The sequence below is a fragment of the Diadema setosum genome, chromosome 21, assembly GCF_964275005.1.
Source record: "Diadema setosum chromosome 21, eeDiaSeto1, whole genome shotgun sequence".
Lineage (NCBI taxonomy): Eukaryota > Metazoa > Echinodermata > Echinoidea > Diadematoida > Diadematidae > Diadema > Diadema setosum.
In genome coordinates, this window is record NC_092705.1 from 29,699,610 (window position 1) to 29,726,082 (window position 26,473).

Below are 26,473 nucleotides of genomic sequence, written 5' to 3' on the forward strand. Positions count from 1 at the left end.
AACTACTATAATAACTATACAATCATGGAGTAAATGGGTCACTATATATATGCATTCAGCATAGCTATAAGTGTACAACAGAAAATGACACTATAGAAATCGTTCCTCTCTCAAATTTCAGAAGAAGCCAAATTCCTATTAAAAAGAAATACATATAAACACATTCTCGTTACGATTTTACTATGAATGATTGGGATATTCTGCTTTAGCCAGCAATAGAACTCGCTGGGCATCATCAGGGAAAAAAACACTCGCAAATTGTGATATAAGCGATATCGGTTTACAATCTAGAGTGGGTTGAATAACACACTGCACACCAACACGACAACCAAAATCGCGAATTAGCAACCAACACGAGACCGTTTCCCACTGCCAGTCACTAATTATTTGTGAGCGAAAATTTGATTACGAAACAGAAATAGAAACTGTACGTAGGATCTTGACTATGGCTCTCATCATGATTATGGTGTCATGGTAATGGCGAAGTAATGACTGAAATGTGAGCTTTCAAAAGACGAATTAAGGCCATATTTTTGTGTGATCTGTGTGATTACATGACTCTCGGAAACTGGTGTGGAATGGGGGTTGAGCAGCAACGCCGTAAGCATGCACGCACGCACACACACACACACACACACACACACACACACAAACACTCACGTACCCTTCCCCAACCTCCATCCCCAAAACAAAGAAACAATCTAAAAAAAAACACTCACAAAGACACTTTTCGCGGCCCCTCGATCGCGTATTTTGTATGTGATGCCTAGACATATGCATTGTCTTATGTTTATTTATCCACATATCTATAATAATGTAAATATTAACTAGTGTTATTGAAGTGACTGAAAGGTATAAGAGCAGATATAAAGTAATTTGATATAAGTAGACTGTATTTCAGTTCACTGAGACCCGCGAATTCTACACCAGCATACAGAGGGGCGTGCGGTGAAGCTAACGCCCAGACCACTGGGCCATGTTAAGTGGCTGGTCCCCCTCGGTTCGTGGTTCTCGCACCGCAGTGCGAGAAGAACGTAAAACCGGGGCCTGGTCGTGTCGCGAATCTTGCATTTACCCTAGCTATTAGCGCTGAAAGTAATGGCAAATAATGGCTTAATCAAAGTGGTGCAAACACAGGCGCTCGTTGTTAATCAAGACTAACATAAAATTGAAATCCAAGAAGAAGAAAAAGATAGAGAGAGGGAGTATCTTCCTTGTTTTAATGCAAGTGTAAGTGTGCCTGGAAGAAATATTCTTTATGTATCCGTATTTTGAATTTGAACAGTGCATGTTTTGGTGATTGTTGAAGTTTCATTGCAAGCGATTTTTGTTTGAAAATACAGTACTTTACTTCAGATATAAATGACTACATCCCTATTGATTGTCAATCAATTTAGTAAGTAAACTCGGTATATTTGTGGTTATGTATAATGTATAGGTGTAGGTGTGGATGTGTGTGTGTGTGTACGAGTGTGTGTTTTTGTGCGTGTGTACGTATACACATACCGCTAAACGAGTTTAGCCATACAATCTGCATTTTTCGCAAATATATGAAATGAGTGATTATGTAATCACAATCATCAACCAAGGGTGTTATAAACGTGTTCGCTGTTAAAATGCATGAATGAGTGTATGTGCGTGTGTGTGTGTGGGTGTGTGTGTCTGTATGTCTGTACATGAGTGTTTAATTAAATAAGCATATTGCCAGCGAGACTGTTGACTCGTGACAACTCATGCAAACATACACCATGAATATATTCGTAGCAAGGATATAATAAAAAGCTTGTCAAGTTTACAGGAATTTTGGCCAGATGAAGCCTTTTTACGTGTATGCATTAAAAACAACGTCCGTTTTTGGGAACAGAATATGGTTTGAGGAATTAAATTCCAGTCACTTGGGACTTTAGGATACACATTTGTCTAAGATTTGACTATAGAGGGTGAGGAAGAGCGAGGTACTCGTAGTTCAGGTAAGGATTAGATTATTCATATTGGATTGGCCATAGTTGTGATCTTTAATCATGATCATTTGCAAAACATGTTTTTATTCCGTGGTGGGTGCATTCTTTTGTCTTGTTTTCACCAAGATTCTGTAATAGTGTGCGTATCTTCAACGGACCTGCGACTATGTAAGCTGCCTGGGATATATGCTATTGCAAGACTGTCTTATTATAAACGACGAGTGTGTTACCCTAGTTAATCTATTCCGTACAGATGATTTAATTCACCAGGGTGAAATTGGATCACACTTTAGCCCTCTAATCGACGGTTTTGTTTATATCACGTCTTTTTTTTTTTTACATAAACAAACACTTTATCCACATCCAAAACGAATCAGAATCAGTATCAGTACACGACAGTCATTAAATATCATACTTTTTATCCAGTGTGCTTCATAGATTGGCACATATAGAATGACTGAAAACGCTCTTTATGCGAAAACCATGTATAATTATGGGAAACCCAGTTCGAGAGTTCACCGTATAGCTGTGGACATATAACCAACCCTGCAAAAATAAAATGGTACAGTGTGTACACGCCTACTCTAGATGCGAATCCCACGGTAATTGCGAGCGTGAATTATGCCCGAGAGACCACGGAAATAAATGAGGGAAAATTGTTTCGGCAAAGCCAGTGCGTTAATACGGGTCCTAATTGTGATTTGATAAACGAGTAAAGCACGGCTCGAATCACGCACATCACAACATGTGGAACATACAGCCCTGTAGTCAACAGCTGAAACTCTTTGAAACCCAACGTGTTCGATTTATGACTACCCCATGCACCTTTGAGTTGGTGTAGTATAATACAGGGGAAATAATGATCACCGCTATTAGAATTACATTAGGTATCAGCATGTAAACAAAACGATATTACGAGGTGGAGGTTACGGAATTTGGATATTTGATTAAAGTTCAGTGCATGCGTTGTATTTGCAAAAGTACTCGATGAGTAAGGGTGCCCAAATATCGGTAAACTGTTGCTGTGGTGTGTGATACAGAAACGCAGAACGCTGATTCATATTCTGAGCCGGTGTTAATGCACCAGGGCAATTTCTAAATAACTATGATTCAAGCTGAGCCCAGCCAGGAGGGTTAAGACCAACGTCTGTGTATGTGAAAAATGATACTGTCAATACCTCTGTTAGGTGAAATGTATGCATCGAACCGCAGCTTGTCCACATTCCAATTAACGTCTACTATTACTTGACACGCGAAAACGTAAAAACGAAACAGACACAACAATGCAACAAGTGCAGACACTCAAACATGCACACAACACCACATAGCAACGCTTACTACACGTGCCCATCACATTAAACAAGAAGAAACTAACAGTCAAGTAAACGTACAAACTATGCAAATATGTCTTCATGATTCAATTGTACACCTTCAAAAATGCCGCAATTGTAACGGCCATGTTTATTTTTTTTTTTCACAATGTATAACAAACTTAGATTCCCAATTGTGGTATGACCAAGCAACAAAAAGAAATAAATAAAAAAGGGAAAGGAAAAGATAGGCTAGGAGGTACCATATTTGAGACTTTTGACATCATAAAATACCCTATAGAGCTTTGTAGTAGTAGTAGTAGTTCCACAGTTCCCAAGGAGAAAGAGACCAGCAGTAATTTGGCTTTTGATTAGTATTTTTTTTTTCAGAGATTAAATTGGCAGGCGATATCTATAGAGCATGTCAACTTACACAACACAATTTCTTCAGTGCAACACAAAAAGCAAAGAGGTAAGCACGAATGCTATATAACAACTCTTTCTTTCAAGAAAACAAAATAACAGGCTAAATAAAATAATCTTAAAAGTAGAGCACCCATTAAGCATACAAGTGGAAGGTTATATGAACAGTTAAGTTGCTAGAGCAACTTTTTTTTTGGAACAACTGTTCTGGCATGTGGGAAACAAACAAAACTTTATAAACACTTGAATAGCAAAGAACTGTGTGTGTGTGTGTATGTGTGTGTGTTGGTGTGTGAGAGAGAAAAGTCCTACAATAATACTTGGGAAAACAAACATTACAGGTTTCTTTCTTCTTTACACACACAAAAAAACTTAGTTTAACATTTGATCTTTTTTTCTGTACCCAAAGAGTTTCGGGTTTCTGAATGCAATTGCTGTCCAAGGAAACGAAACAAATCTAAATTGGTATCGACATCTTTGAATATGGCGGATGGCTGAACTTATACAGGGAAAACACTTCGGTTCGTCAACAAACATTGAAGAGTTAGTCACTTGTCGGTAAAACCAAGCTATGATACTTGGGGGAAAGTCCCATAATTCCAGTTGTTTGACATATATTAATGATTTTTTTTTTATTTGCATATAATTCTTAGATTCTAAATGGATTGGTGTCTATACTTTAAACTCTGTTTCCTGTCTTTCGCTTTCCTTTGCAGATAAGACAATCTTTCGAAAGGTGCGTATATATACAAAATTATTCAGCCTGCTTGGTCACAGAAGAAAAAAAAAATAGCAAGGTTTATACAGGTGGTTAAAACAAAAAAACAAAGGCAGTAAGACTGGTCTCGTAAGAAACAATAGTCCGTCATATTAAAATTGTATGCACCATCTATATGTTCTCTTCCCTTCTGTGATACACTTGCAACTAGTGGCAATTCATTCTGCCATTCAAGGTTGTTTATTTTTGTCTTTTTCTGTTATATTATCTTTCTTCTCAAATCTGTGAAACAAAAATGGGATGTTTTACAGAGTACATGACGCTATTTCTTCATGTTGTCTTGCGTAGCGCAGCTCGCATGATGACCCGTTCAATTATTATTATTATTTTTTTTTACAATTTCACGCTCGTGTACCAGACAGAAAATAAAACCAAACCCGATGCCAAAATATACATACATATCAGCTAACATTGGTATATCTCACCTACATCTAAATTGTCAATTCACAAAAAAAGCTGTACATAAAGTTGATAATTTTTTATACTCTTTCCAAAATTACCTTCAGCAAATAAAGTAGATGATAAAGAAAAGCATTAACAATTACAAAATCAAGAAAATCAAGACATTTGGCAACGAAGGAATAAGTCCAATTTTATACAAATTACCGCACGAATCAATGGTGGTTGATACAGTTTTTTCACACTCAATCCCCGCCGTCAACGTTATCGCGAAGTACAAAAGTGTCTGCGTCAATGTTGTGGTTTGTGTCTTTTAATCAAGGCATATAAGGCAACTCACGGCTCTTCTGCAGCAGTGGCCATTCCTCTGAACTTGCATCAAAAAATCGAACAATCGCTTGAAACGCTTGTTTGTAGACCTGTACACTTTGTCGACTATTCAAACGCTTTCCATCAAATGCAAGTACACAATCTTCCATACGACCAGGATGATATGACGTGATGCAACGACAATCTATCTCTGAGTCGTTCTGAAAATGTTTGGTTCAGCTAAATTATTTATTCGAACAAAAAAAGAAACTGTCGTAGTTTTGTCTTACATGTGGGTGAGTGGCACCGTTCCGTTTACACCGACTCCACTTGTAGAGCTGACACTTGTTCCGTAAGCAGCAGCGGCCGCTTGTTGCATTGCGTGGTGTCGCTGTACGTTCGGGTCGTTAGCATCGCCGGGAAGGTACATGTTGATCATATCGCGGAGGGACGAGTCGCCGGGCATCGGCCGGCCGGCAGAGACAGCCGTTGCTGCAGACTGCGTTCGCTCCGTCGACATCGACGCGGGCTCCGACTTCGCTGCTGACGCTCCCGCCGGCGGGTGGTGCATCATAGCGGCCTGGCTGTAGGCGGCCGTGTAGTTGGCAGTGGCGGGACCGAGATAGGAGGCTGCGTGCGTGGTGGACATCGGAGGATAGGCCAGCTGAGCCATATCGTACCTGTGAAGTCCGCTGTTGGCCATCTGCGCCGGGTGACTTCCGTACGAATGTGACGGCAAATGCGATAACTGGTCCTGCATCATACCTGGGTACCCGTTCATGTAGCCGTTTAGGTGGTGTTGGTAGCTGTGCATGCCGTCTGCGACTCCCCGCTGCACCGGGGCACCAGTCTGAGGGTTGATGATGCCGGGCAGACTAAATTTGTCCTTCTTCATCAAGGTTTTCGTTTTGCGTCGTGGTCGGTACTTGTAGTCGGGGTGCTCCTTCATGTGAACAGCTCGAAGCCTCTTGGCTTCGTCGATAAACGGCCTCTTTTCGTCCTCAGAAAGCAATTTCCACTCTGCCCCCAACCTTTTGCTGATTTCAGAATTGTGCATTTTAGGATTCTCCTGCGATAGCTTTCGTCGCTGCCCCCTTGACCAGACCATGAAGGCGTTCATGGGCCGCTTCACCCGGTCCGGGTTGTTGTTGGAGTTCTTGTTGGTACCGGAGCCCTGCGTCGCCCCGTTCCCCATAGACGTCTGCGTGAGGGTCCCCACGCCGGGGTGGGTCATACCTGGTATCGGGCTCGCCATCACGTTCACCGAGTGTTTCAGCTCGGGGTGGTCGATGGTGTTCACTGCAGACATAGCTGGTATTCACCGTCGCTTTCAAACGAAGAAGCAACAACACTGCTTTCTTGAAATTGAAAAGGGCAGGCTCGATCAGAATGGGGCAGACTGTCTATTGAGAGCCGGTTCACTGTATTTACCACCAAAGGCAGAGTTATAAGAGAATGACTGCATCTGCTGAAGCACCTCGTTCTTTTGAGCTCGCTTTGGACTCTGCCCTCCATGTGATATTGATTGCCTGGCGTCTAATTATGCAAAAAATCCGTCCAATCAGAACGGGGTCGACCACAAAGCCAGCGCATTGTAATGCAATGAATCCTGACGTCACGAGCCCTGTGACAAGTGACGTAGGCTAATTGAATTCGCCAACCTTTTGTTATTCAAATTTCCTGAATGGGTTTAGGGTGGAGCTCGCCATGAAAAGCGCGCGGAAAGCGTACAAAGCACGGAGCGACATTCTCAACGAACTCAAGCTGCCGGCGTACATGGTAGGTAGCTCATGAATACTTGGGGGAGAGTATAGGTCATTAGAATCCACTCGCCTTGTCAAACATTTTTTCCCTCCAAGTCCCCCTTCCCCTCCCATGCAGGTGTGCTAAATAAGACCAGAGAAAATCCAAGCAAAATTCTTCATTGGGGCAACGCGCCTCACCCCCTTGCAGCGGTGACAAAAATATTTTCGTATAGTTCTCGCACTCTCACCCCCAAAAAATACCAATGAAAACCTCCAGCACACTCACTGACCGGCGACCACACGTTAGATAGTAATCATCACTTCGATCACACGCTATGCCATTGTAAGTGGATTGGACTTCTCGTAATAAAGTTAAGTTCATCAAAAAGCTGAAAAAAAAAATCCCGTGAATTTTGCAAAATGATCACAGACCTCGACCCTTCCTCGATCTCGCACACAAGCTCTTGAGTGCGTCAGTCAAAATAGTTTTACTTTCGGAAGACGGCCGCTATGCATGAAGATTTGGTGAAAGTAGAGTGAGAGTCTCCCCGGTATCATTGGTGTCAAAAAGGAAGTATTTAACATCCTGAACAGATGGAAGTAATATATATATATATAAAATAGAGAAGAAAAAAAGTTTAAAAGCATTCAGGAAGTCCCTTCTTGCTCGAATACATGTTGTGTTACACGACGCAGTCAAGGCAAACAACACAATATAGGCTACGACCAGGAGCAGCACGAATGCATTAAAAAAAATATGATAATGAATTTGACATTTCCAAATTGTGTCTATTTTCAATATGTATTTATACGTTTTTGACTTAGCTCCTAAAGAAATGTTTACTATTTACATCTTGTTGGATTTCATAACAGATTCAAGGTGCAAATTGTAACGGAACACATTTTGTGCAGAGATTGATGACTATAGATAATTCACTACATACTTGGTGGGGGAAAGAAAGAAACAGCTCATTGATTTAAACCCTCTCAGTACAATAACCTTTTTAACAAATCATATGTTAATGTAATCCAATTTCATATTGTAATTTTTCTCTGACTGCAAACCAGGTATCTATGTATGTTTGCACGCACGAACCTATTCCTTAGTCGATCTGTCCATGCATCTTTCTTTCTTTCTATCATTCTATCCTTTTATCTTTTTATCACCCCTTTTCCCTCATTTAAACATGCATTCACACGGTATATGCTATGTACCTTCCACTATGACATTGTAGACCCATTACAGTTTTATTTTCTCTCTGTATTCATGTCTTTTCTCTCATTGCTGTCGAACTTTGCATATATGGAGGGCAAAAAGAAAATCGACAAAAACAAACATGAGAAATCAGGCATGCCAAGGAATGCTAGAAAAATCCTCTACACAAATCCGTTGAGCAAACCTTTCTACGAACAGGGTCTCAAACGAGTACTAAGAAGGCTGCCTTTGCCCGTAGATTTTTCCCCTTTTTATTAAAAATATAGGTTATCAGACTTGATCTAGTGGAAATTGCGATCTATATAAAAACAAAAGGATTCGAACCGTGAGGGGGTATATCATCTCTCTGCACAAATATCATGTTCTTTATCTTTAAAGGCAAGCACATTTCTGAGCAGGTATTTTGTTATTTCGTTTCTTTTCTTTTGAACTTGTTTTTGAACTCCTTTTGAATTCAAGTCGTGTGATTCCATCCAGCTCTTCAGACACATAGGCACTTTGAATTCGTGACTAGGAGAGGAGAATTTGGCCCCTTGAAAAAAAAAAGACAGTATTTCAAAGCCAAAATGAACACATTCTTCAACTAACGATCTAAAAAAACAACACAGTTTCATTCACAAGCCAGCTCATACACACAAGAACAAACAATGTACTTCCATATCAATCATAATTATAGCTCGCTGGGGAAAAATAAATGAAACGAACTTGTAAATAAAAACGCTTAGAAGATGCCTTATTGAGTCTTAGCATAAAAACTACCTTTACATAAAATGAAATCTGCATTGTCTAGACCTTTCCTGCATCGGGGTCATGTTTGATACACAGATTACATAACATGCAAAAATGCAAGCGTATCGGGTCGTTCTTCTCATGAGATGCGTACAAAATTTCGCCTAAATGTTTGGGGAAGCCCCACTTTTGATGCAAAGCGCTATAGAGCGCAAGCAGCTATTCACGAGAACCTCTGGTAGAAAGAGAAAACACGGATTCATTCTGAAGAGCTCGGCTTTGCTTTCACTGACACGTGCTTCCGAATACGTTACTGTGCAAAATGTAAATAAATACTATTATAATGAGAGCCACTATACATGGATTTTGTGTTCTCCATCACTCCCCTCAATTCCTGTTGTTAGGACTGCATAGGAATCTATAGCACAATGGCTGGCTCGATACGCCGGACTTCTTTTTTCTTTCTTCGCGTCGAAATGTAGAGTGAAAAGGGGTGCGCGTGGCTGTTGGAACTAAAGGCAAACACAGAGTAATAGAACTTGTATCTTGACGAAGCTTTCTACACGCTACATTTTATTGTAAAAGACGGCATTTACTTATCACTCCAAGAGGCGGGGTAGGGCTGGTTTAGTCCTCGTTTTTTTTTTATTCTTTTTTTTTTCTCAATCGGTTTTGTCGCGGGTATAGAATTGGCTTTATTGGTCGACGCACGTGGATCCATTGACGACGAACCTCCCTCCCTGGACCTCTGTGAAGGCCTTTCTTCCACTCTTCCCCCTTTTCTCTTTACACCCATTCTTTGCGGGATTGCCGATTCGAGTTATTAACAACAGTCTGCGACGGGCCACAGAATAAGACTGAGACGGACGGGGGAGGAAAGATTGTTTAGCTTCTGCTTTTCATCCTCTCCCGTCGACAATTACAAATATAAATATCAGCAAAGGAAAAAAAATAGGTGCGTATCGAATGCGGCGCGCGTGTCGTCTTGATCGGAGTTTGCGTGTAAATCGTCGTCTACATAATGGCTGATCATCTAATAGGTATTTGACGAGTTGCTTCAGATAACAGATTTAAAGATAAGCATCTAATAGTCCCTTTCAGCCTAGACCAGATCATGTGTCTGGGCGCAGTTTTATCTATCAGAACGAGGTCCTCGGTAGTCGATCGCTGCACAAAAACTGTGATAAGAAGAACATAATCAATGCCGGTATCAGCTAGTGGCGACTTTGTTTATTCAAACCTGTCGCTTGGCAAACACAAAGCTATGATAAAAATTCTGAATTAAGCATAGATGTTGGATCCGCGCGTGCTGCGTAATACCCCTGATCACGCCCTCTTCGGTGTGTTCCATACAACTCGACTCATCCTAGGTGATACAGAGTCGTCACAAAGAGTACTAATGGGGCATGGTCAGGTCCGGTTTTAGATTTTGTTTTGATTTTCAAGGCAATTTTGACAAATTTTACAAAAATGCTCTGTTTGACAAAATACATAAGGCGATCGATTCATAATATAGCGTGGATTTATGATAATGTAATCGCAGGATTAGTCAAACTGAAACTATTTCACTTCATTCCAATTCAATTCGATGTCATTGTCCATTTCTGAAAATTTGTTTTGTCTACAGCATACGCAAAATACATTTATACATAGAGATATCTCTATGGTACATAAAATGCATACATACAAAACACCGTAAAACGCAGATTCATAGACATACAAGCAGATGACAAGAGATGTTAAACAATAATTTCAAAGAGCCAAAACTGATTAACCTTTGAGTATTTTCAATCTACTCCGGGGTGATAAGAATGGGAATGAGCTGAAGTTAAGGACCTTCTATAAAACCAAGTTGTTTATGTTTGTTTGTTTGTTTGTTTTTTGTTTGTTTGGATTACCTTGTCCAAACATGTGTATATACTGGACAGGATTCGAATTCAGGACCCATTAATCAAGAGCCCGGTGATAACCACAATGCTCTCAGTTTGCGTTTATCCTCCCCTTCTACCCACAACATCAGGTCGTTGGCTTACCTATATGATGAGGAGATGTTGCACATTACAATAATAATCAGGGAATTGCAAGCCTTAGATGCAGAGGACCAAAAATGACTATGTTTGGGAGTATATTCCCTGGAGATCCCTCCTTTTAATTGTCTAGTCACATACTTATTCTTCAGCTCTGAAGGAGAGGCTACATCTTTCAGAATTTGTAATGATGTATGAAGAGTTTGATCGTAAAACGACTTAAATCCATTCAATTTGATTTGAGATATTTGTGATCAAACCTGCGGAAACAAAAACAAAAAAACAAACCAACAACAACAACAACAACAAAGAAAGCAATAAGAATATTATGGTATATTTTCATCCCATATCTATACTATATAATCGTATAATTTCCAGAATGTTTCTTAACAAGGGATATAGATCCAAAGGTTTTTATTTTGCTCTTTTAGATGATGGACTTACTTAAAAATGTTAACAAATGATACTTAACTCGTTTTGCGAGGAAAATCACTTGAGCATCAATGCATCAGCAGGATGTGATTCTTGTCCAGAAATCCTTGTCTCGAGGTGAAAGTCTTGTCATTTTTGTTTGCTTATTTTTTTAAGTGAAAACATGAAATAATACATGCGTTTGTATTATTTGAAGAAATTCTGTTCCTCCAACCAATAACAGTAAAGAAAAGTAAGCAACAATTAGTACAGACGGTTGAACATGCTACTGAGAAAATGAGAAACGAGGGAGGATAGATGGGAATAGGAGAGAAGAAGAAGATGAAGAAGAAGATGAAGAAGAAGAAGAAGAAGAAGAAGAAAAAGAAGAAGAAGAAGATGAAGAAGAAGAAGAAGAAGAAGAAGAAGAAGAAGAAGAAAAAAGAGAAGGTGAGAATTTGGAAGACTTGTGAAACAGAGAATCAGCAATACAACTTCATAATAATGCTATTCTGTCCTGAGACAAGTTCCAAACAGTGTAGAGTTTAGAATTACGAGTACGACTAGCCTGAAAGTGCACAAACGCTAGCCAACATGGTCTAAGGGGTCGTCATTTTGTCTGGCTAACGTCATTAGTCCGACACGCAAAGAAACCACGCGATACGACGACGAAGGCTTACTGCAAGCGGTGAACACACAGGAGAAAAAAAGTTGTTTACTTATTTATCGCTCTGTTTCTTGAAATGATTTAGACGAATTTATAACGCGAGAACGAGGAGAACGAAGAGAAGGGGAAAAAAGAGGCGGGAAGGGGGGGGGGGGGGATAAGGAGGAAAGAAATGGAGTGCAAAAAAGAGGTCGGGATATGGATTGTGAAGTCTGGGTGACGGCTTGGCGAAATATGAGCGGTCGCCTCGCGCGGTACATTCCGTCGTCTCCGTAACCTGACGCGGGCAAAACGCAAATACCGGCGACAGGCAGCGACTACTTTAAGGGTAGGTGAAGAACTAGATGCCAAATTAACCCGTAGACTGCTCACCCCAGCGATGCTAGTCATCGCGACGGTGTATACAGCGAAGAGTGCCAGACACAGGGACTTAATAGTTTGAAGGAAACGGTAAGGAAGTAGACCAAAACATGAAAGTGCAAAGGCCTTGAATTGAGGTGAGAGAGACCTTACCGACTTGCGTAACGGCTTAGTTTGAGTTTGTAGACAGTCAGGACATTTCGGCAAACGAAGACGATCTGTTTGAAATGAATACTTCCATCGGTAATGGTAAATGAACACATACATTATTACTTTTAGGGCAGTTGATATGCGTGAGTCATACCCTGGAATATTCGTAAACAGCTATCGAGTCTTTTCGAAGTGATGAATAAAGCTGTTTTCAAAGATAATCAAACTATGGTGGACTCTAGTACTAGTTTGCCATATTTCACCCTTGTATGTTGAAATGCATACTGGTCACTTTGTGTGTTGATAAGTAAGTAGAATCAAACTAATTCTCTTTGGACTAGTGATTGTATTGAAATTGTTTCTGGTACATGTCATGTTGTGGGTTTTTTATGCTTAGTTGCAATTTATAACGTTAAATATTAAATGGAAATGATACAAAAAGGACGACATCTGACGTCACTAATGAATTAGAGTATACCTGCCACAATATGCAGCATGGGCTCATATCAAGATCTTTATCAAGAGATGGACGAACTATTTGCCACTTTGCACGTTGGAATAGCATTGGTCTATCGTTCACACTGCATCGGACCAGTCAGATACATCGCCATTAATCTTACGTATCATTTTAACATCATTACTAAATAAAATATCAACATCGGATCTAAGTGATATGTTCCGCTCTCAATCATCCCTTTTATCATCGCCATCGTAATCTTCATTTTCTTCCTCATCGCCCTTGTCATGTTATGTTCATCATCATCATCATCTTCATCATTATCATCATCATCACCATCCTCCTCCTCCTCCTCCTCCTCCTCCTCCTCATCATCATCATCATCGTCGTAATCAATGTACATAATCACTATCAACATCACTACCATCCTCTTTGTAGACATGATCTTCATCATCATCATCATCATCATCATCATCATCACCACCATCATCATCAGCATCATCATCATCATCATCGTCATCATAACACCCCAACCAACACCACCACCACCACCAACACCATCACCATCACCACCACCACCACCACCACCACCATCATCATCATCATCACCATCACCATCATCATCATCTTCGTCATTATTATGATTCGACTACTGTCACCTCATTGGCTTTCAAACTTGTTACTTTTCAACGTCTTCGTCACTACTTGTGTTAAAAATACTTCTTCGAGGCATTTGCAAAATAATTCCGCCATATTTTCACTGACGAGTATTTTTCACTTTTCAGTCTCTCGGGTGAATGCAACGCGGTTATAATCTTTGTCACGACACGGTAAGAGGGACTTTTTGAATACTTTAACACTGTTCCTCTAAGGGAAGATGGTTGATTCCAGAATTCAGATACACTTAGAACATACATTCAACCCAAGAAGCATCGGGGTTGGATTCCAGAGAGTTTTCTATTTGACTTGCTGAAGGGCTTCTTAAACGAACGTCAAATTAACATAGCAAAGCAAATTGTTTTAAGCTTTAAGTAAGAATGGAAACAGATGGAGTAGAGCGTTATATCCCATATCAACGAGATCTCAACTCTCTCCCAGCATAGCATCCGTTTACAGGTACTAATTAACTTTGCCTAAAAGATTTCGAATCCATTATACCAAAGCCCAAAGATTTGAACTGTTGGATCTGAACCTGTCCATCTTGTCTCGACTGGCAGCATGAAGGGAAAGAAATGAATTTTAGAAGAAGAAAGAGGAAAGTAAGACTGGAGTGTGTACGTTTGTTTTAAGCTTGGGTTATTTCCACCCTAGGGTACGCGCAAACAATGGAAGAAACTTCACAAACAATGGGTAGAACTTCGCCAAACAATAGGAGAAACTCGTCAAACAATGGCAGGAACTTCTCAAACAATGGAAGGGACTACTCAAACAAAGGAGAAAGCTCTCCAGATGACAAGGCGAGCTCTGGGCAAACATCGGTGGTCGAAAAATTGAAGTGTTCAAGTGCTGGCCGAGAAGGAGACGGTGAAAGAATGTGAACTGTGTTTTAAGACAAGGCACAAGGAAAGGTGTTCGATTCTTCTTCGACCGCAGAGAAACCACTTGGCCCATTTTTTAGGTCTTTGGAAGGCAAACCCCACAAAACACAAAACATCCTACAAACATATAGTTTTGAATTTCAGACTATTATACACACATAAATACAATACATATACTCAGAGGCAGTGACACATTTTCATTCTCTCTCTCTCTCTAAATCTATCTACTTATATATCTATCTACCTACCTTTCTATCTATCTATCTATCTAACTACCTATCTATCTATCTATCTATCTATCTATCTATCTATCTATCTACTTATATATCTATCTACCTACCTTTCTATCTATCTATCTATGTATCTATGTATCTATCTATCTATCTATCTACTTATATATCTATCTACCTACCTTTCTATCTATCTATCTATGTAACTATCTATCTATCTATCTATCTATCTATCTATCTATCTATCTATCTATCTAATCTCTCTATCTCTCTCTCTATCTATCTATCTATCTATCTATCTAATCTCTCTCTCTCTCTCTCTCTCTCTCTCTCTCTCTATCTATCTATCTATCTATCTATCTATCTATCTATCTATCTGTTTATCTACTTTGCGAGCTGTTGCTAGCAAGACGATTGCTCTCACCCGTCGTTTATAAACCGAAACCTTCGGCCATATTTGACTCATCAAGAAGTGTATATAGTTTAATGTAATAATGTCGATACCATACAACTATCTTTATTATGTTAAACAAAATCCTACACGACATTCAAATACAAAATGAACACCTGTGTGTGTAGATTGTTGTGTGTGTGCGTGTGTGTGCGCATGCGTGTCTGCTTATCGGTGTACTTGTGTCATAGATCTCTTGCAGAAGTCCAAGCTGGCCGGAGGCTATGACTAACAGATCTATAAGCATTGGTAAGGGAATAACATTTCCTGACATCTACATAAAGTTATTCCACCGATGTGTGAGGATCATACTATAATCATCATATCAGAGTACAGATGACATTTCATGACAATAACAATGTAGGGCCCATGTGTGTGTGATTGGGTGTGTTTCTGTGTGTGTGTGTTTGTGTATACGTTTGTAGTTATACACACATTTTTTAATGTGTACAAAACAAAAATTGTTTGGAATTACGTCTAGAGCTAAGGGCAGTACTTATCTAATGGACAGTTCAAGAAGTACAGAGGTCTGATATCAAAGGGCACGTACAGTACAATTGCTTTCAGTTTCATTCTTCTTAGCAGGAAAAAAAAAAGTCTTACACTCAGGTTTTGCCCCTCGTATGAATAATACACTCATATTATACACAGGTTGCTATAGCTTGGAAAGCAAATACAGTGATCAAAGCTGTGAATATGTTTATGTGGATGGGGATAAAGATTTTATGTATCCAACAATGTCTGTGTGTATGTATCCAACAATTTCAGACAATAATAACAAAGCAAAATAGCATTAATACCATCGCAAAAGTAATTGGGACAAATAACCCATAAGAATTTAAGCGTAAGGCAAAGACTGACATAACCAGTTGCAGAAAGAGGAAAATTTGGAGTCGCATCTGGAAAAAAAAAATCGAAAGAGCAAACAAGCAAAGCAAAATCTTTTTAGGTTGTATTCGTCGTTAAGCTTCACAATCTTTAGATTCTAAACTTTAGGAGCTTTCTCACTTGGTCACCTGTGTAAAATACTTTATTAAGGCAAGGGCAACGTTTTTCTTTTGCCTTTTTGCTTTCTTTTTTTCCGTTAAAAAGTCCATAGACATCTTACAAAGTCTTGGTACCGTTAAAGCATAGTGTATAGTAGCTCCATGGTTAAAATATACCATAGGGATGGCTGTTTCGTTGTAACACATCTATGCACTGAATTATGCGCGAGACAGCAGGCTCTAAATGACGCCATTGTTCAACCCAAGTCTGTTCCACCCCATTTCAATGTGCCTCTCTTTTATTATTATCGACATTCCTGAACTTCTTAAATCCCAGACAAATCCCATTGTGAATTTCTTTTGACTACATGGACGAGTCAATGGCGTGGATCAGGTTGAGCAGTAGGTTCTAGGAATGAATTACATTGGAGGCCAATTAGTGTGTAACAAACGCGACCACCAGTCGAGGGTGGGGACCATGTTCAAATGACCACTCATGAAAAGAATTCGTCCCGGCCAGTCATCCTCCCTTGACCACCTGTCACGCTTGACCGAACAGCTTCCATGAACTTGACCTTTCAGAGATTTTTAAGTCTCCACTGTAAAGAATGCCTGCTTTTCTCTTCTCTCTCAAAGAACATCCCTGACCAAGCACTATGGAAACACGACAAAACATACCAGGCCATACATTTTTGGAAGAGGTAATCACCTCTCTTACGTAATATTTAGGGGGTAGCCTCTACTTAGCCCAGTAATTGCTCGTAGATGACGTTTTCTTGTTTTTCTGACTAATCGATCAAAGAGGACTAAAAGATACCACATTCCTATATTCGCTCTAGAAGGTTTGATGAAGTGCAAATGTGTGCCCTCTAAAGTGTAACTTTTTTCTTCGCACTGACTATGTGGTTTGATTTCCCGGAAAAACTGTTAACTGGAAGTCGATTTTGCATTAAGAAGGAAAAAAAACCCAAACAAACCCAGTACCAAAGTCAATGTCGCAGAATTTAGCAGGATGACTATAGCATTTACATATTTTATGAAGAGCTAGGGCATGTCAATGGGTGTTGAATCTCGTGTGCAGTCAGCTATCTTGATATCAAAGCCATGAATTATATGAACATCATTATCATGCAAAATACCCAAGTCAACGTGTGGAAATACTGAGTACAAACTATTAAAAGCGTCATCACCCTCCCTATAATAGAGGTGTAATAGAGGTTGCTTTTTGATTTGTGTGATGACCATTCTAACTGTTTTAGATAAGATTGGACACATGTAAGCCTATACTCTTCACTGTTCACTTCAAGAAATAGAAAAGAATGAAATAAAGTAACTACATTTTGCAGCAATAGTTAGCTTTGTTTTGATTTTCGGCAGCGTCATGAACAATATCGAGCACAATACAGATCAAATGCAAAATGTCAACGCCAGAACGTTTGGAAAATGTGAGCTTTAAAGTTTAGAGACGAATATCAGTACGTTCGACAAGCAGATAACCACCCCTTTAAGAAATACTGGTTTGCCATAAGTATTGCCATTTATGTTTTTAGTCTTTAAAGAAGTTTTCTCGATATTTGCTCACCTGTACCAAAATATGGGTGATATTATGTGAGCATACTCACATATTTAATTCCCATGAGAATGAAGAGACGTAAAATGAAATGTTATATTATGTCCACTATAGAATCATAAAATATCATTCGTTAGATGTTTAATCGAAGTAACTGGATAACCCCTAATGCTATCCAGGATTCAAACGCATGAACTCTAATGAATAATTACGTAGTACCCGCTACATGGTATAGTATATATTAGAACCTGCGCTGACTGTCGGGCGGAAGTTCGGTGAACTAGTGGATAAGATGCCTGTCAGGTGATCAGGAGGTCGTAGGTTCGAATCCTGCCCGAGTAAGTGTGCTAATGGTTTCTTTTTTGTTATTCCTGCTACTACAAACACCTATCCATTCATTTACGGAGTCGTTAGGCAGATTTGTCAATCAGTTGCAACATGAAATATGTATGTAGGCCTATATAAATGTTATACAAATATGCATCTAAGCGTATTTGAGTGTTATAAATGATCTTGACCCGTTAACAGTCACTGAGAAGAATTTCCATAATATGATATCAGCGTGCAGTGATTTCATTCACATGGAATCATAAAACACCATGCTCAAGCGTTTGGACATTATCAAATATTGATTTGACATGGTTAGACTTTTAACTATTTGGACATGACAAGAATCATTGTCATGATCTTGCGATGAAATTGTGTGATGGAAAAAGTCATTACAATAACTTTTATAGACTTTGAAAAAGAATTAAAGAGAGAGAGACAAAAAATTGTTAACCCCTCTGTGTTCGATTGTTTCTCAAACCCGTCACCGGAAGAGGACGACCTAACTACTTGTATCATTAATAGTTATTGTACCTATATAGGTTATGGCCGGTCCGTATAGTTGAAATGTCAAAGGAACATTATTATCTCCCTTTACAGATCTCACAAGAACCTAAATTCCTTGGGAGTCTTCTTAACCATTAACAAGTCTCAAGACAAAAAAAAAAAAAAAAAAATACAGAAGTGAATGTCAGCCATTCAGCTATCATATAATGGCTTATCCGTAAGTCTGAAATATTCAGAGCACACCATACGGGAGATTACAAGGATTTCTGCCTTCCCTCCAACCTTAACAAAATTCGAAACAATGGGACTAGATTTGTCCATCGTTCAAACCAAGGAGGTGCTATTTGGTTCAAACCCATTATCACTCTCCAAACCTAGAAGCGTCCTAAACCAAGCTGATAGCCTGTGCCATCATGATAACAAAAGAGAGCGCTTAGATAACAAAAAGAAAGAATCTAGATGATTAGAGATGATCTCTTCTAGGATGCGTGAAAAGGTACCCGGAACTGTTCAAAATGGAACGTCACGTCTCTTCAAAGGAATAGCCCATGTACACGTGTTTGGAGAGTTTGTATCCTGGTTGCTAAGCGACCACTTGAAAGAAAGAAGACACCCTTTTAACTGCAGGGCGCCTCCTAAATAGGTTATCAGGGAGGAGAAGTCACGACGTGACAAAGATGATTGACACAACATCGGACCCTCTGCTTTATGGAATGTTTCTAATTAACACGAAGTAAGCAAGCAGTTAAGTGTGTGTGCGTCTGCGTGTAAATGTTCGTACAGACAAATGCAGCTTTTAACGTGTGGAAGGCACTTCTGTGCATTGCGCAATGCGGGCGCCATTAGCAATTAGAACCATTACTTCTACAATTGTTTTACCTCATCGCTTCATTCAAATTTCATGCATATCTCTATGTGAAAGAATGCAAGCCTGGGTATGTGTGTCAATGTGCCTACGTGTTTGGGGCAGACCGTTGATACTACTTGGTAGTGACAGGCAGAAAGAGGTAAGGCTTGCCCGACATAGCGACAAAATAGTGATTCATGCGAGCTATTTTCTAAGCAATGAAAGGCATTTAGTCGGAACAGGTGAATTGCATAGCCTTTCACAAAGGGGGGGGGGGGGGGGGATATCCATTACGAAGCCTCGCAACGCCTGTCTATTATTAGGGTGTTATCGTAGATATGTGCCATTATTCATTCTTGACAGTGAGCTCAGTTAGCAACGAGCGTTCTGGAAATAAACATGTCCATTGTCAATTACATGGTTTTTTTTATAACACGCATATTATAGTATGCGTTTACAGACAACTGCATATTGCGTAGAGGTACATTGCACTTGTCATGCTTGTAGATAATGAACATCGGAAACACTCAGATGAAAAACCCGCGCGTGCACTATATAATGGGACGGTCGTAAATTAGGCTGCACGTTCCGAACAAACATCGTTCATTGGCCTTAAACGAGACATACTTCACCAGTCATATTTGTCGATTTGAACAAGTTTGTTCCAACAACCCCCTCCAAACTTCTCGTTAAAACAAAAATTTGAGCAGCTGCACTGGCGGAATGCACTCGTGTAAATTGCACACCCTTTTCCGTCCCGTCACCTTAAGAGGGAGCAAAGTCGGGCTAGGGTTGCGGCTGAATAAAGACAGGAATGTCGTATCTACAGTATATACCTAATAGTCGTTATTTGCACTATAATCCTGTACCTGCGATACAAATAACATATAAATATATATATATATATATATATATATATATATATATATATATATATATATATATATATATATATATATATATATAATATGAAGAGCTTGATCGCAGAACGCGTTAACTCCATTCTTGCCAATTTGAGATATTTCCGATTAAACCTTCGAAAAAAAAGAGGAAAATGATAAGAAGATATGGGATATTTACAATCATAACTTTAAGAATAGTTTTTGTTGTTCAACAAGTAAAATACGAATGGAAAAGTTTTGTTTGGTATTTCTGATGATAGATTACCTTTAAAAGATTTACAAAATGACGCCTGGTCTGTTTGCGATAAAATTCTTCACAAAAACATATGTGTACCTACATGATGCAACCCTCATAATGATATCAATCATGATAATGATGATGATGATGATGATGATAATAATGATAATGATAATAATAATAATAATAATGAAGATAAGAATAATAATAATAATAGTAACAATTATGATGTTAATATCATAATTATTTATTATTATTATTATCATCATTATTATTATTATCATCATCATCATCGTCACAATAACAAAATTAATGACAAGGCAGCATGAGAGAGTAAGGATGAAATCAAGAAGATTAGACCATGTGTAAATACGACCACACTCTCATCTTATTAAGAAGAAATAAAAGGGCCGCATATGTGATTTTTAGTGAGTCCCCCATCTCCATTCTCCAATTCATTGATGAACAAAATTCCCATTTCTTCAATCCCCATCAAAAGTATAACGCAACCCGCTTTTTTTATCACTAATGTTGATATTTCTTCACTTTCATTCACATTGTGTGCATAATAATGTGTCAATGACTATGTTGAGATGCAGAAAAATGAAATAAATTTGAATTTGAAACTGGAAGGTTTTATAGGTTTTCATGAAACAGTATGGTATCGGTCACCAGCAACATCAAAATGATATGAAAGGATAATGCCATAGCCTTACGACTCTTCTGATCTTATTTCTGTTTACATAACAAAAGCCATATTTTTAGTCTATAATGTTTGGAACATCTATCCCCTCCAACTTCAAGTCAACGCATTTTTCCACTTTCTTCTTCCACAGAACACAATAGAAAAAACAACTAAAATGATCTTAAACACATACGAGTTCACTGTACAATGAAAATTAGAGGTAATTATGAATAAAAAACGAATATACCTAGTTACAAATCAATCTAGATACATGTTACATTATCGATGCTCTGAAAAAAAAGGAAAGCGAGGACTCTACTCAAGAGCAGAGGTTGTACATTGTGGACAAATTGCAATCAACTCAAAAAGTTATAAAAGAAAAAAATATAAAGTCGTTTTGAACAAGACTGACGTAATCAGGACAAAAGGGACAGATTCCTCTGAAAAACTGAGTTTTTCATCTAACATTTAGCCATGACAACCAAACGGGAGCCTACACATCCACAGGCAGATTAATGACACCTGAACTCAAGCTTACTACAGCTGAAAGAACTGTGAGCAGAAGTTGCTGTTTTTTAACTCATTTCTTTCTAACTTCTCCTCAAATAGCCACGACACCACTCGTCGGAGGGACTAGAAGCTCTCCAAATCCCCGTAACGTGTTTGCAGAAACTCTTGAGACTGTCCTAATTATGCAAAAAAAAAAAAAAAAAAAGAAGGAAAACGGGAAAAGGAGAGACGGGGGGGGGGGGGAAGAGCGAAAACGAGAGAGACGTATAGTACTTGGCTGGGCTCAACGGGAATAACGTTAATGCAGGACGGCGAATTAAATAATACATTCAATGTATTGGAAATAGGAAGGGAACTTTTATGACGGCATGTATGTCATGTACATGCAGACTATTACAATTGCTGTTCAAAAAAAAAATAAGTAGGTGGATGAGCATGTAGATAGAGACATAAGATAGATAGACGGATCAACGGATGAATGGTGGAAGATAGATATAACCTGTGCACAGTGTATAACTTGAACATTGGAAAGGGCATTGACCGATGTATATATATATATATATATATAAAACACACTCAAACAAACATACAGACATACACACTTAGGTACGTACATCGAGAAAGAGAGAAGAAGTAGAGGAGAAAGAGAGGGAGAGAAATGAAGAGGGAGAGAGAGAGAGAGAGAGAAAGAAACGTGAAGAGGGAAATGGTTATAAATGGTACCACCGTCGGACCCTTAATCGAGCAAATATTGGGCAAGAATTTACCCCCCTCTTAGTTTTAGGCTTGTTTGTGTTTGCTCAGAGATTTATGCGCGGTAAGATGTTCTCTCGCATGGCGAAGAGTCTTATAGCTGCCAACCAGTCCAACACACACACACACACACAAAAGAAAAATGTCAGCACTGTACGTCAACACACCTGCTATTTTACTGAACACAAGAGGTGATCATTAAAATCATTAATTTACTTTGTTAGCAATATTTTATTTCACGAAAAGAACTGTAATTCTTAGTATGGAGGGCTAGATACGCTCGAAGTCCTTTTACACGAAGTCCCTTACGGTCGTGCGGGTAAAAAATAAAATATCTACAGTCAAAAAATTTGTCTTAAAACACCCGCAAACACACGCACGCATTTACTCTAATAAATAACAAAGATAAAAGTTCGCGTTTCGTACTTACATATAGCATTCATTCTATGGGGCTCATCAGTGCATTCAACAATAATGGGCGTCCATCTTAAGCCAAATGGAATTCCCCGCAAAGATTTAAAGACAATGCTATTAAAGGGCTTGAAAAAACACTTTCATTTCTCACAACAAAAGACTTGGTTATCAACTCAAGCCTGAATCTAACATAAATACACACAAACACAAACACACACATGCACGAACTCACACATGCACACGGAAACACTTTCAAAGATGAAACATGTCCGGAACTATTGAGCAAAGCTATTACTCGTTGAATACGCCAAGAGTGGTATCGCCGTACGATTGTGATCGTAACTACCAGTGACGTTATCGTGTCGTAATCGCGCTATAACGATCTCAAGTGGAGACACACGCTCGCACTGTTTGCGCGCAGGCGCCACGCGCACGTAGATATGTTATTTGTCAAAATGCTTACGCACACTCTCTTATAATAACTTAGATATTACTCTAGAAAATTATAATGAGTTAAAAAGACAGCAATTTGATAATCCTCATTAGTCAACCAGTGATAAAGATCATCGTCTTTGAGAATAACGTTAAGGATTTTACATAAATTGCTAGTCGATTTTGGACACCTGCATTAAAAATAGGGTATATGTTCACGTATCATAACAGAGACATACACACCTATAATACTGCACTTATACTGTAAGATGGTATACATACACAAAACCTTCTGTTTGTGTTTGCGTTAATTGTTGACTGCGTAAGACAGTTTATACTAGTTTCACCCTCGTTTATAGACCGTAACTACCATATAGGCTATTAATGGCATATCAATGCTGTTATGATCATCGTTACAGTAATGAATGTTATATACACCTAAATCATCGTGCTCTGCCATTATACGACGTAGGTTTAGGTCGAAAAAAAAAAAGAAGATAATTATTGATGCTAAGCCTGTTTCGTCACTTTTTCTTTATTCACCACATGTGGGGATTTGGATTTGATTTATTTGACAGTCAGTTTCGTTCGAGGGGGCGTTTCCCCCTCGTTAACCACATTATGTAGTTAGATCTCGACGAAATGTCAGTACTTCTCCCAATAACAAGCGCTGACGTGTTAAGCCTTACACATTACGCAGTCTAATGTGGCTCAGTGAATATGGCCACGGGCTCTGCGTCTTTAGGTTATCAGTTCGAACCCCACGGCGGCAGCTACAGATGATGCTCTCATTATAAGACCATCTGTCTTCATTACTCATTAAACTGTACTGAAAGATTTGCTCCCAAACAGTTGCTTGATTGCAATTACTGACACGCTTCCTCATCAGTGTCCATGTATAATAGAATGAATTCAAATTCGGACCAAACTCACACCTGGACGAGGGCTGGTCCTGTCCCAATCTCCTCCCCAAGTTTCTCTTCGAACTACTGTCTTTGGTTTTCCACGATGTCTGTCTACTCTACTTCACGATCTTCTTCACTTCTAGCTTTCCTTCCTTTTACTTTCCAAGATACATTTTTGGTCTTCGCCATGGATATCAACTTGGAAAGCTTGGTTCTCTAGTACACCGGGACGCTGGATCTTAAAACAGAATGTTCGCGGTTCGGATCCGAGGCTGTTAGGGGCGTTCAACCTTTGATTAGCAAAACGCTCAGTCCACAATGTCCCTCTTAAACCCGAAGTACACATCGGAACTTGACCAAGCTTGGGTGATCTCAGGTAGAGCATGGCAAATACTGAACAAATATAGTCTTATGATCATTATCATTCATTATTGTTATTGTAACTTTCATTAGCATTCTTGTAATGTTGGTATAGTAATGTCATAATAATTCATAATCACCAGTAGTATTATCTATAATATCATACATCAGCCGCTACACGCTTAATCATGTAGCATAATGCATGGGCATAAATCAACTTAAGTTTTTTTTTTTTTGTTTAGTTTCAAAGCATGTATATGAAAATAGAAACAGTTTTCGTTTTCAATCCAAGCAGAGGTGTTGCAGTCTTTGAAGGACCAAATATAATCTGACTTGGCAATTGAATTTGTAGTTTTAAGCCTATATATCAAGCTGATGCTTTTTGAAAGCACAACTAACGATAGATTGTGTTGTTATACATGAACAAGTCTTTCAAATAAACACGATAAAACCATAATTACAAGTATCACAGTGATATCATTTCAAATCTGATGTAAGTAACTTGTCGGTATGGTGCATATCTTTGATTCCTATTATCCCTACACCTCCGAGCAGTAACTCGTCAGTCTCTTAACTTAGTTCAATTGACACAGGAAAGCATGAAGAAGTAGGCAAAGTTAATCTACTGTCTGTCATCACGCGTTTATACATCAAGGTTCCTATATTAGAAACTACTCTCCGGTCTTTTTCTGCGAAACCCATCTGTGTAATCTAATGGGATGCTTTATGGGTTGTTAAGTTCATAGATACTCTCGTAACCCTCAACAACCGACTCGTTTTGGATCGTTCGATGACCATTACTGCCCTGGTGATCAAGAACATCGCAAGTTTATTGTATTCCGCTGACATATCAAATGTTGGATTAAAGTGTAATCTCACTTATGATTAAAATGCTGCAACAACGTCCTACACATACCAGATAGTTTAATTCTCCTAGCAGATAGCTCAATGGTTTCAAATTGGATACTAAATTGAAGTGTGGTTTCTTGATTCTACACGCTATCTAACTCAAGTTGTCCGCGGTTGAAACCGTAATTCTATATTTTCGAGAGGACCTCATTTCCCGTGCTTCTTTGGAAAAAGAATGCATCTTAGGAACGTATAAACGACAACAATTCAGATGAATTCATACCACTGCTTCACCATGGTTACTAGTTATAAGGAATATATTATAATATGGTCACCTCGACGTCGTAGAAGTTAAATATATCATTTTGTAATACAGATAGTTGTAAGTTGCTTGATAAAGGCCATAAGGTGGCGATTAAATTCTCGAGCCTTCTTCTCACTGAGCGTTGAAAAGATAAAGAAAGACAACAACAACAAAAAAGGAAACAAAAAACGGCCGTGGTAGGATAACTTGCACATCATTTTTTTTCCAGTTACTATTCTATACTTAAAATGTCGTATTTTGTATTTGCTTGATTTTAAACTACACGGACTCACAGAAGAACAGTCGTTAGCTGAAGTGAGTGAACCATGGTGAAATAAAATACATGTAAAACTCATACTCAAACTCAAACACACTCAATCTAACCATGTAAAGTAGTTATGATTTAAGATAGCAACTTCAGATCATGTATCAAACTTATAATGTACTATGATGTGACATAACGTAATTTGATATGATATAGCTTAATTATGGTATGATGCTGTATCATATCATTTTGTCATATATCATGACAGATGTAATTTGATAGTTATAATGATATGTAATAACTAGTTATCATGACTTCTTGTCATATACATAACATGATTGTGATTTAATGTGACCATGTGTGCTGTAAATAGTGTAATAATGTGCTGCGATGTGATGATATGAAATCAGATGGTGATATTATAATGAGATGACACAAGAAATTTAAGAGCGTGTTAT

General features: G+C 38.8%; 1 protein-coding gene across 1 annotated transcript; it reads right to left on the minus strand.

Moving 5' to 3' along the window:
• Positions 1–3,975: 3,975 nt before the first annotated feature.
• On the minus strand, positions 3,976–6,694 carry LOC140244168 (transcription factor Sox-2-like). The gene has a single exon (XM_072323797.1). It carries the CDS (start codon positions 6,487–6,489, stop codon positions 5,467–5,469), a length of 1,023 nt encoding a protein of 340 aa, XP_072179898.1. The 5' UTR covers positions 6,490–6,694; the 3' UTR covers positions 3,976–5,466.
• Positions 6,695–26,473: the final 19,779 nt, after the last annotated feature.

Coding starts and splice junctions, on each gene's coding strand:
- LOC140244168 (XM_072323797.1), bottom strand. CDS start 6,489: ATGTCTGCAGTGAACACCATCGACCACCCCGAGCTGAAACACTCGGTG.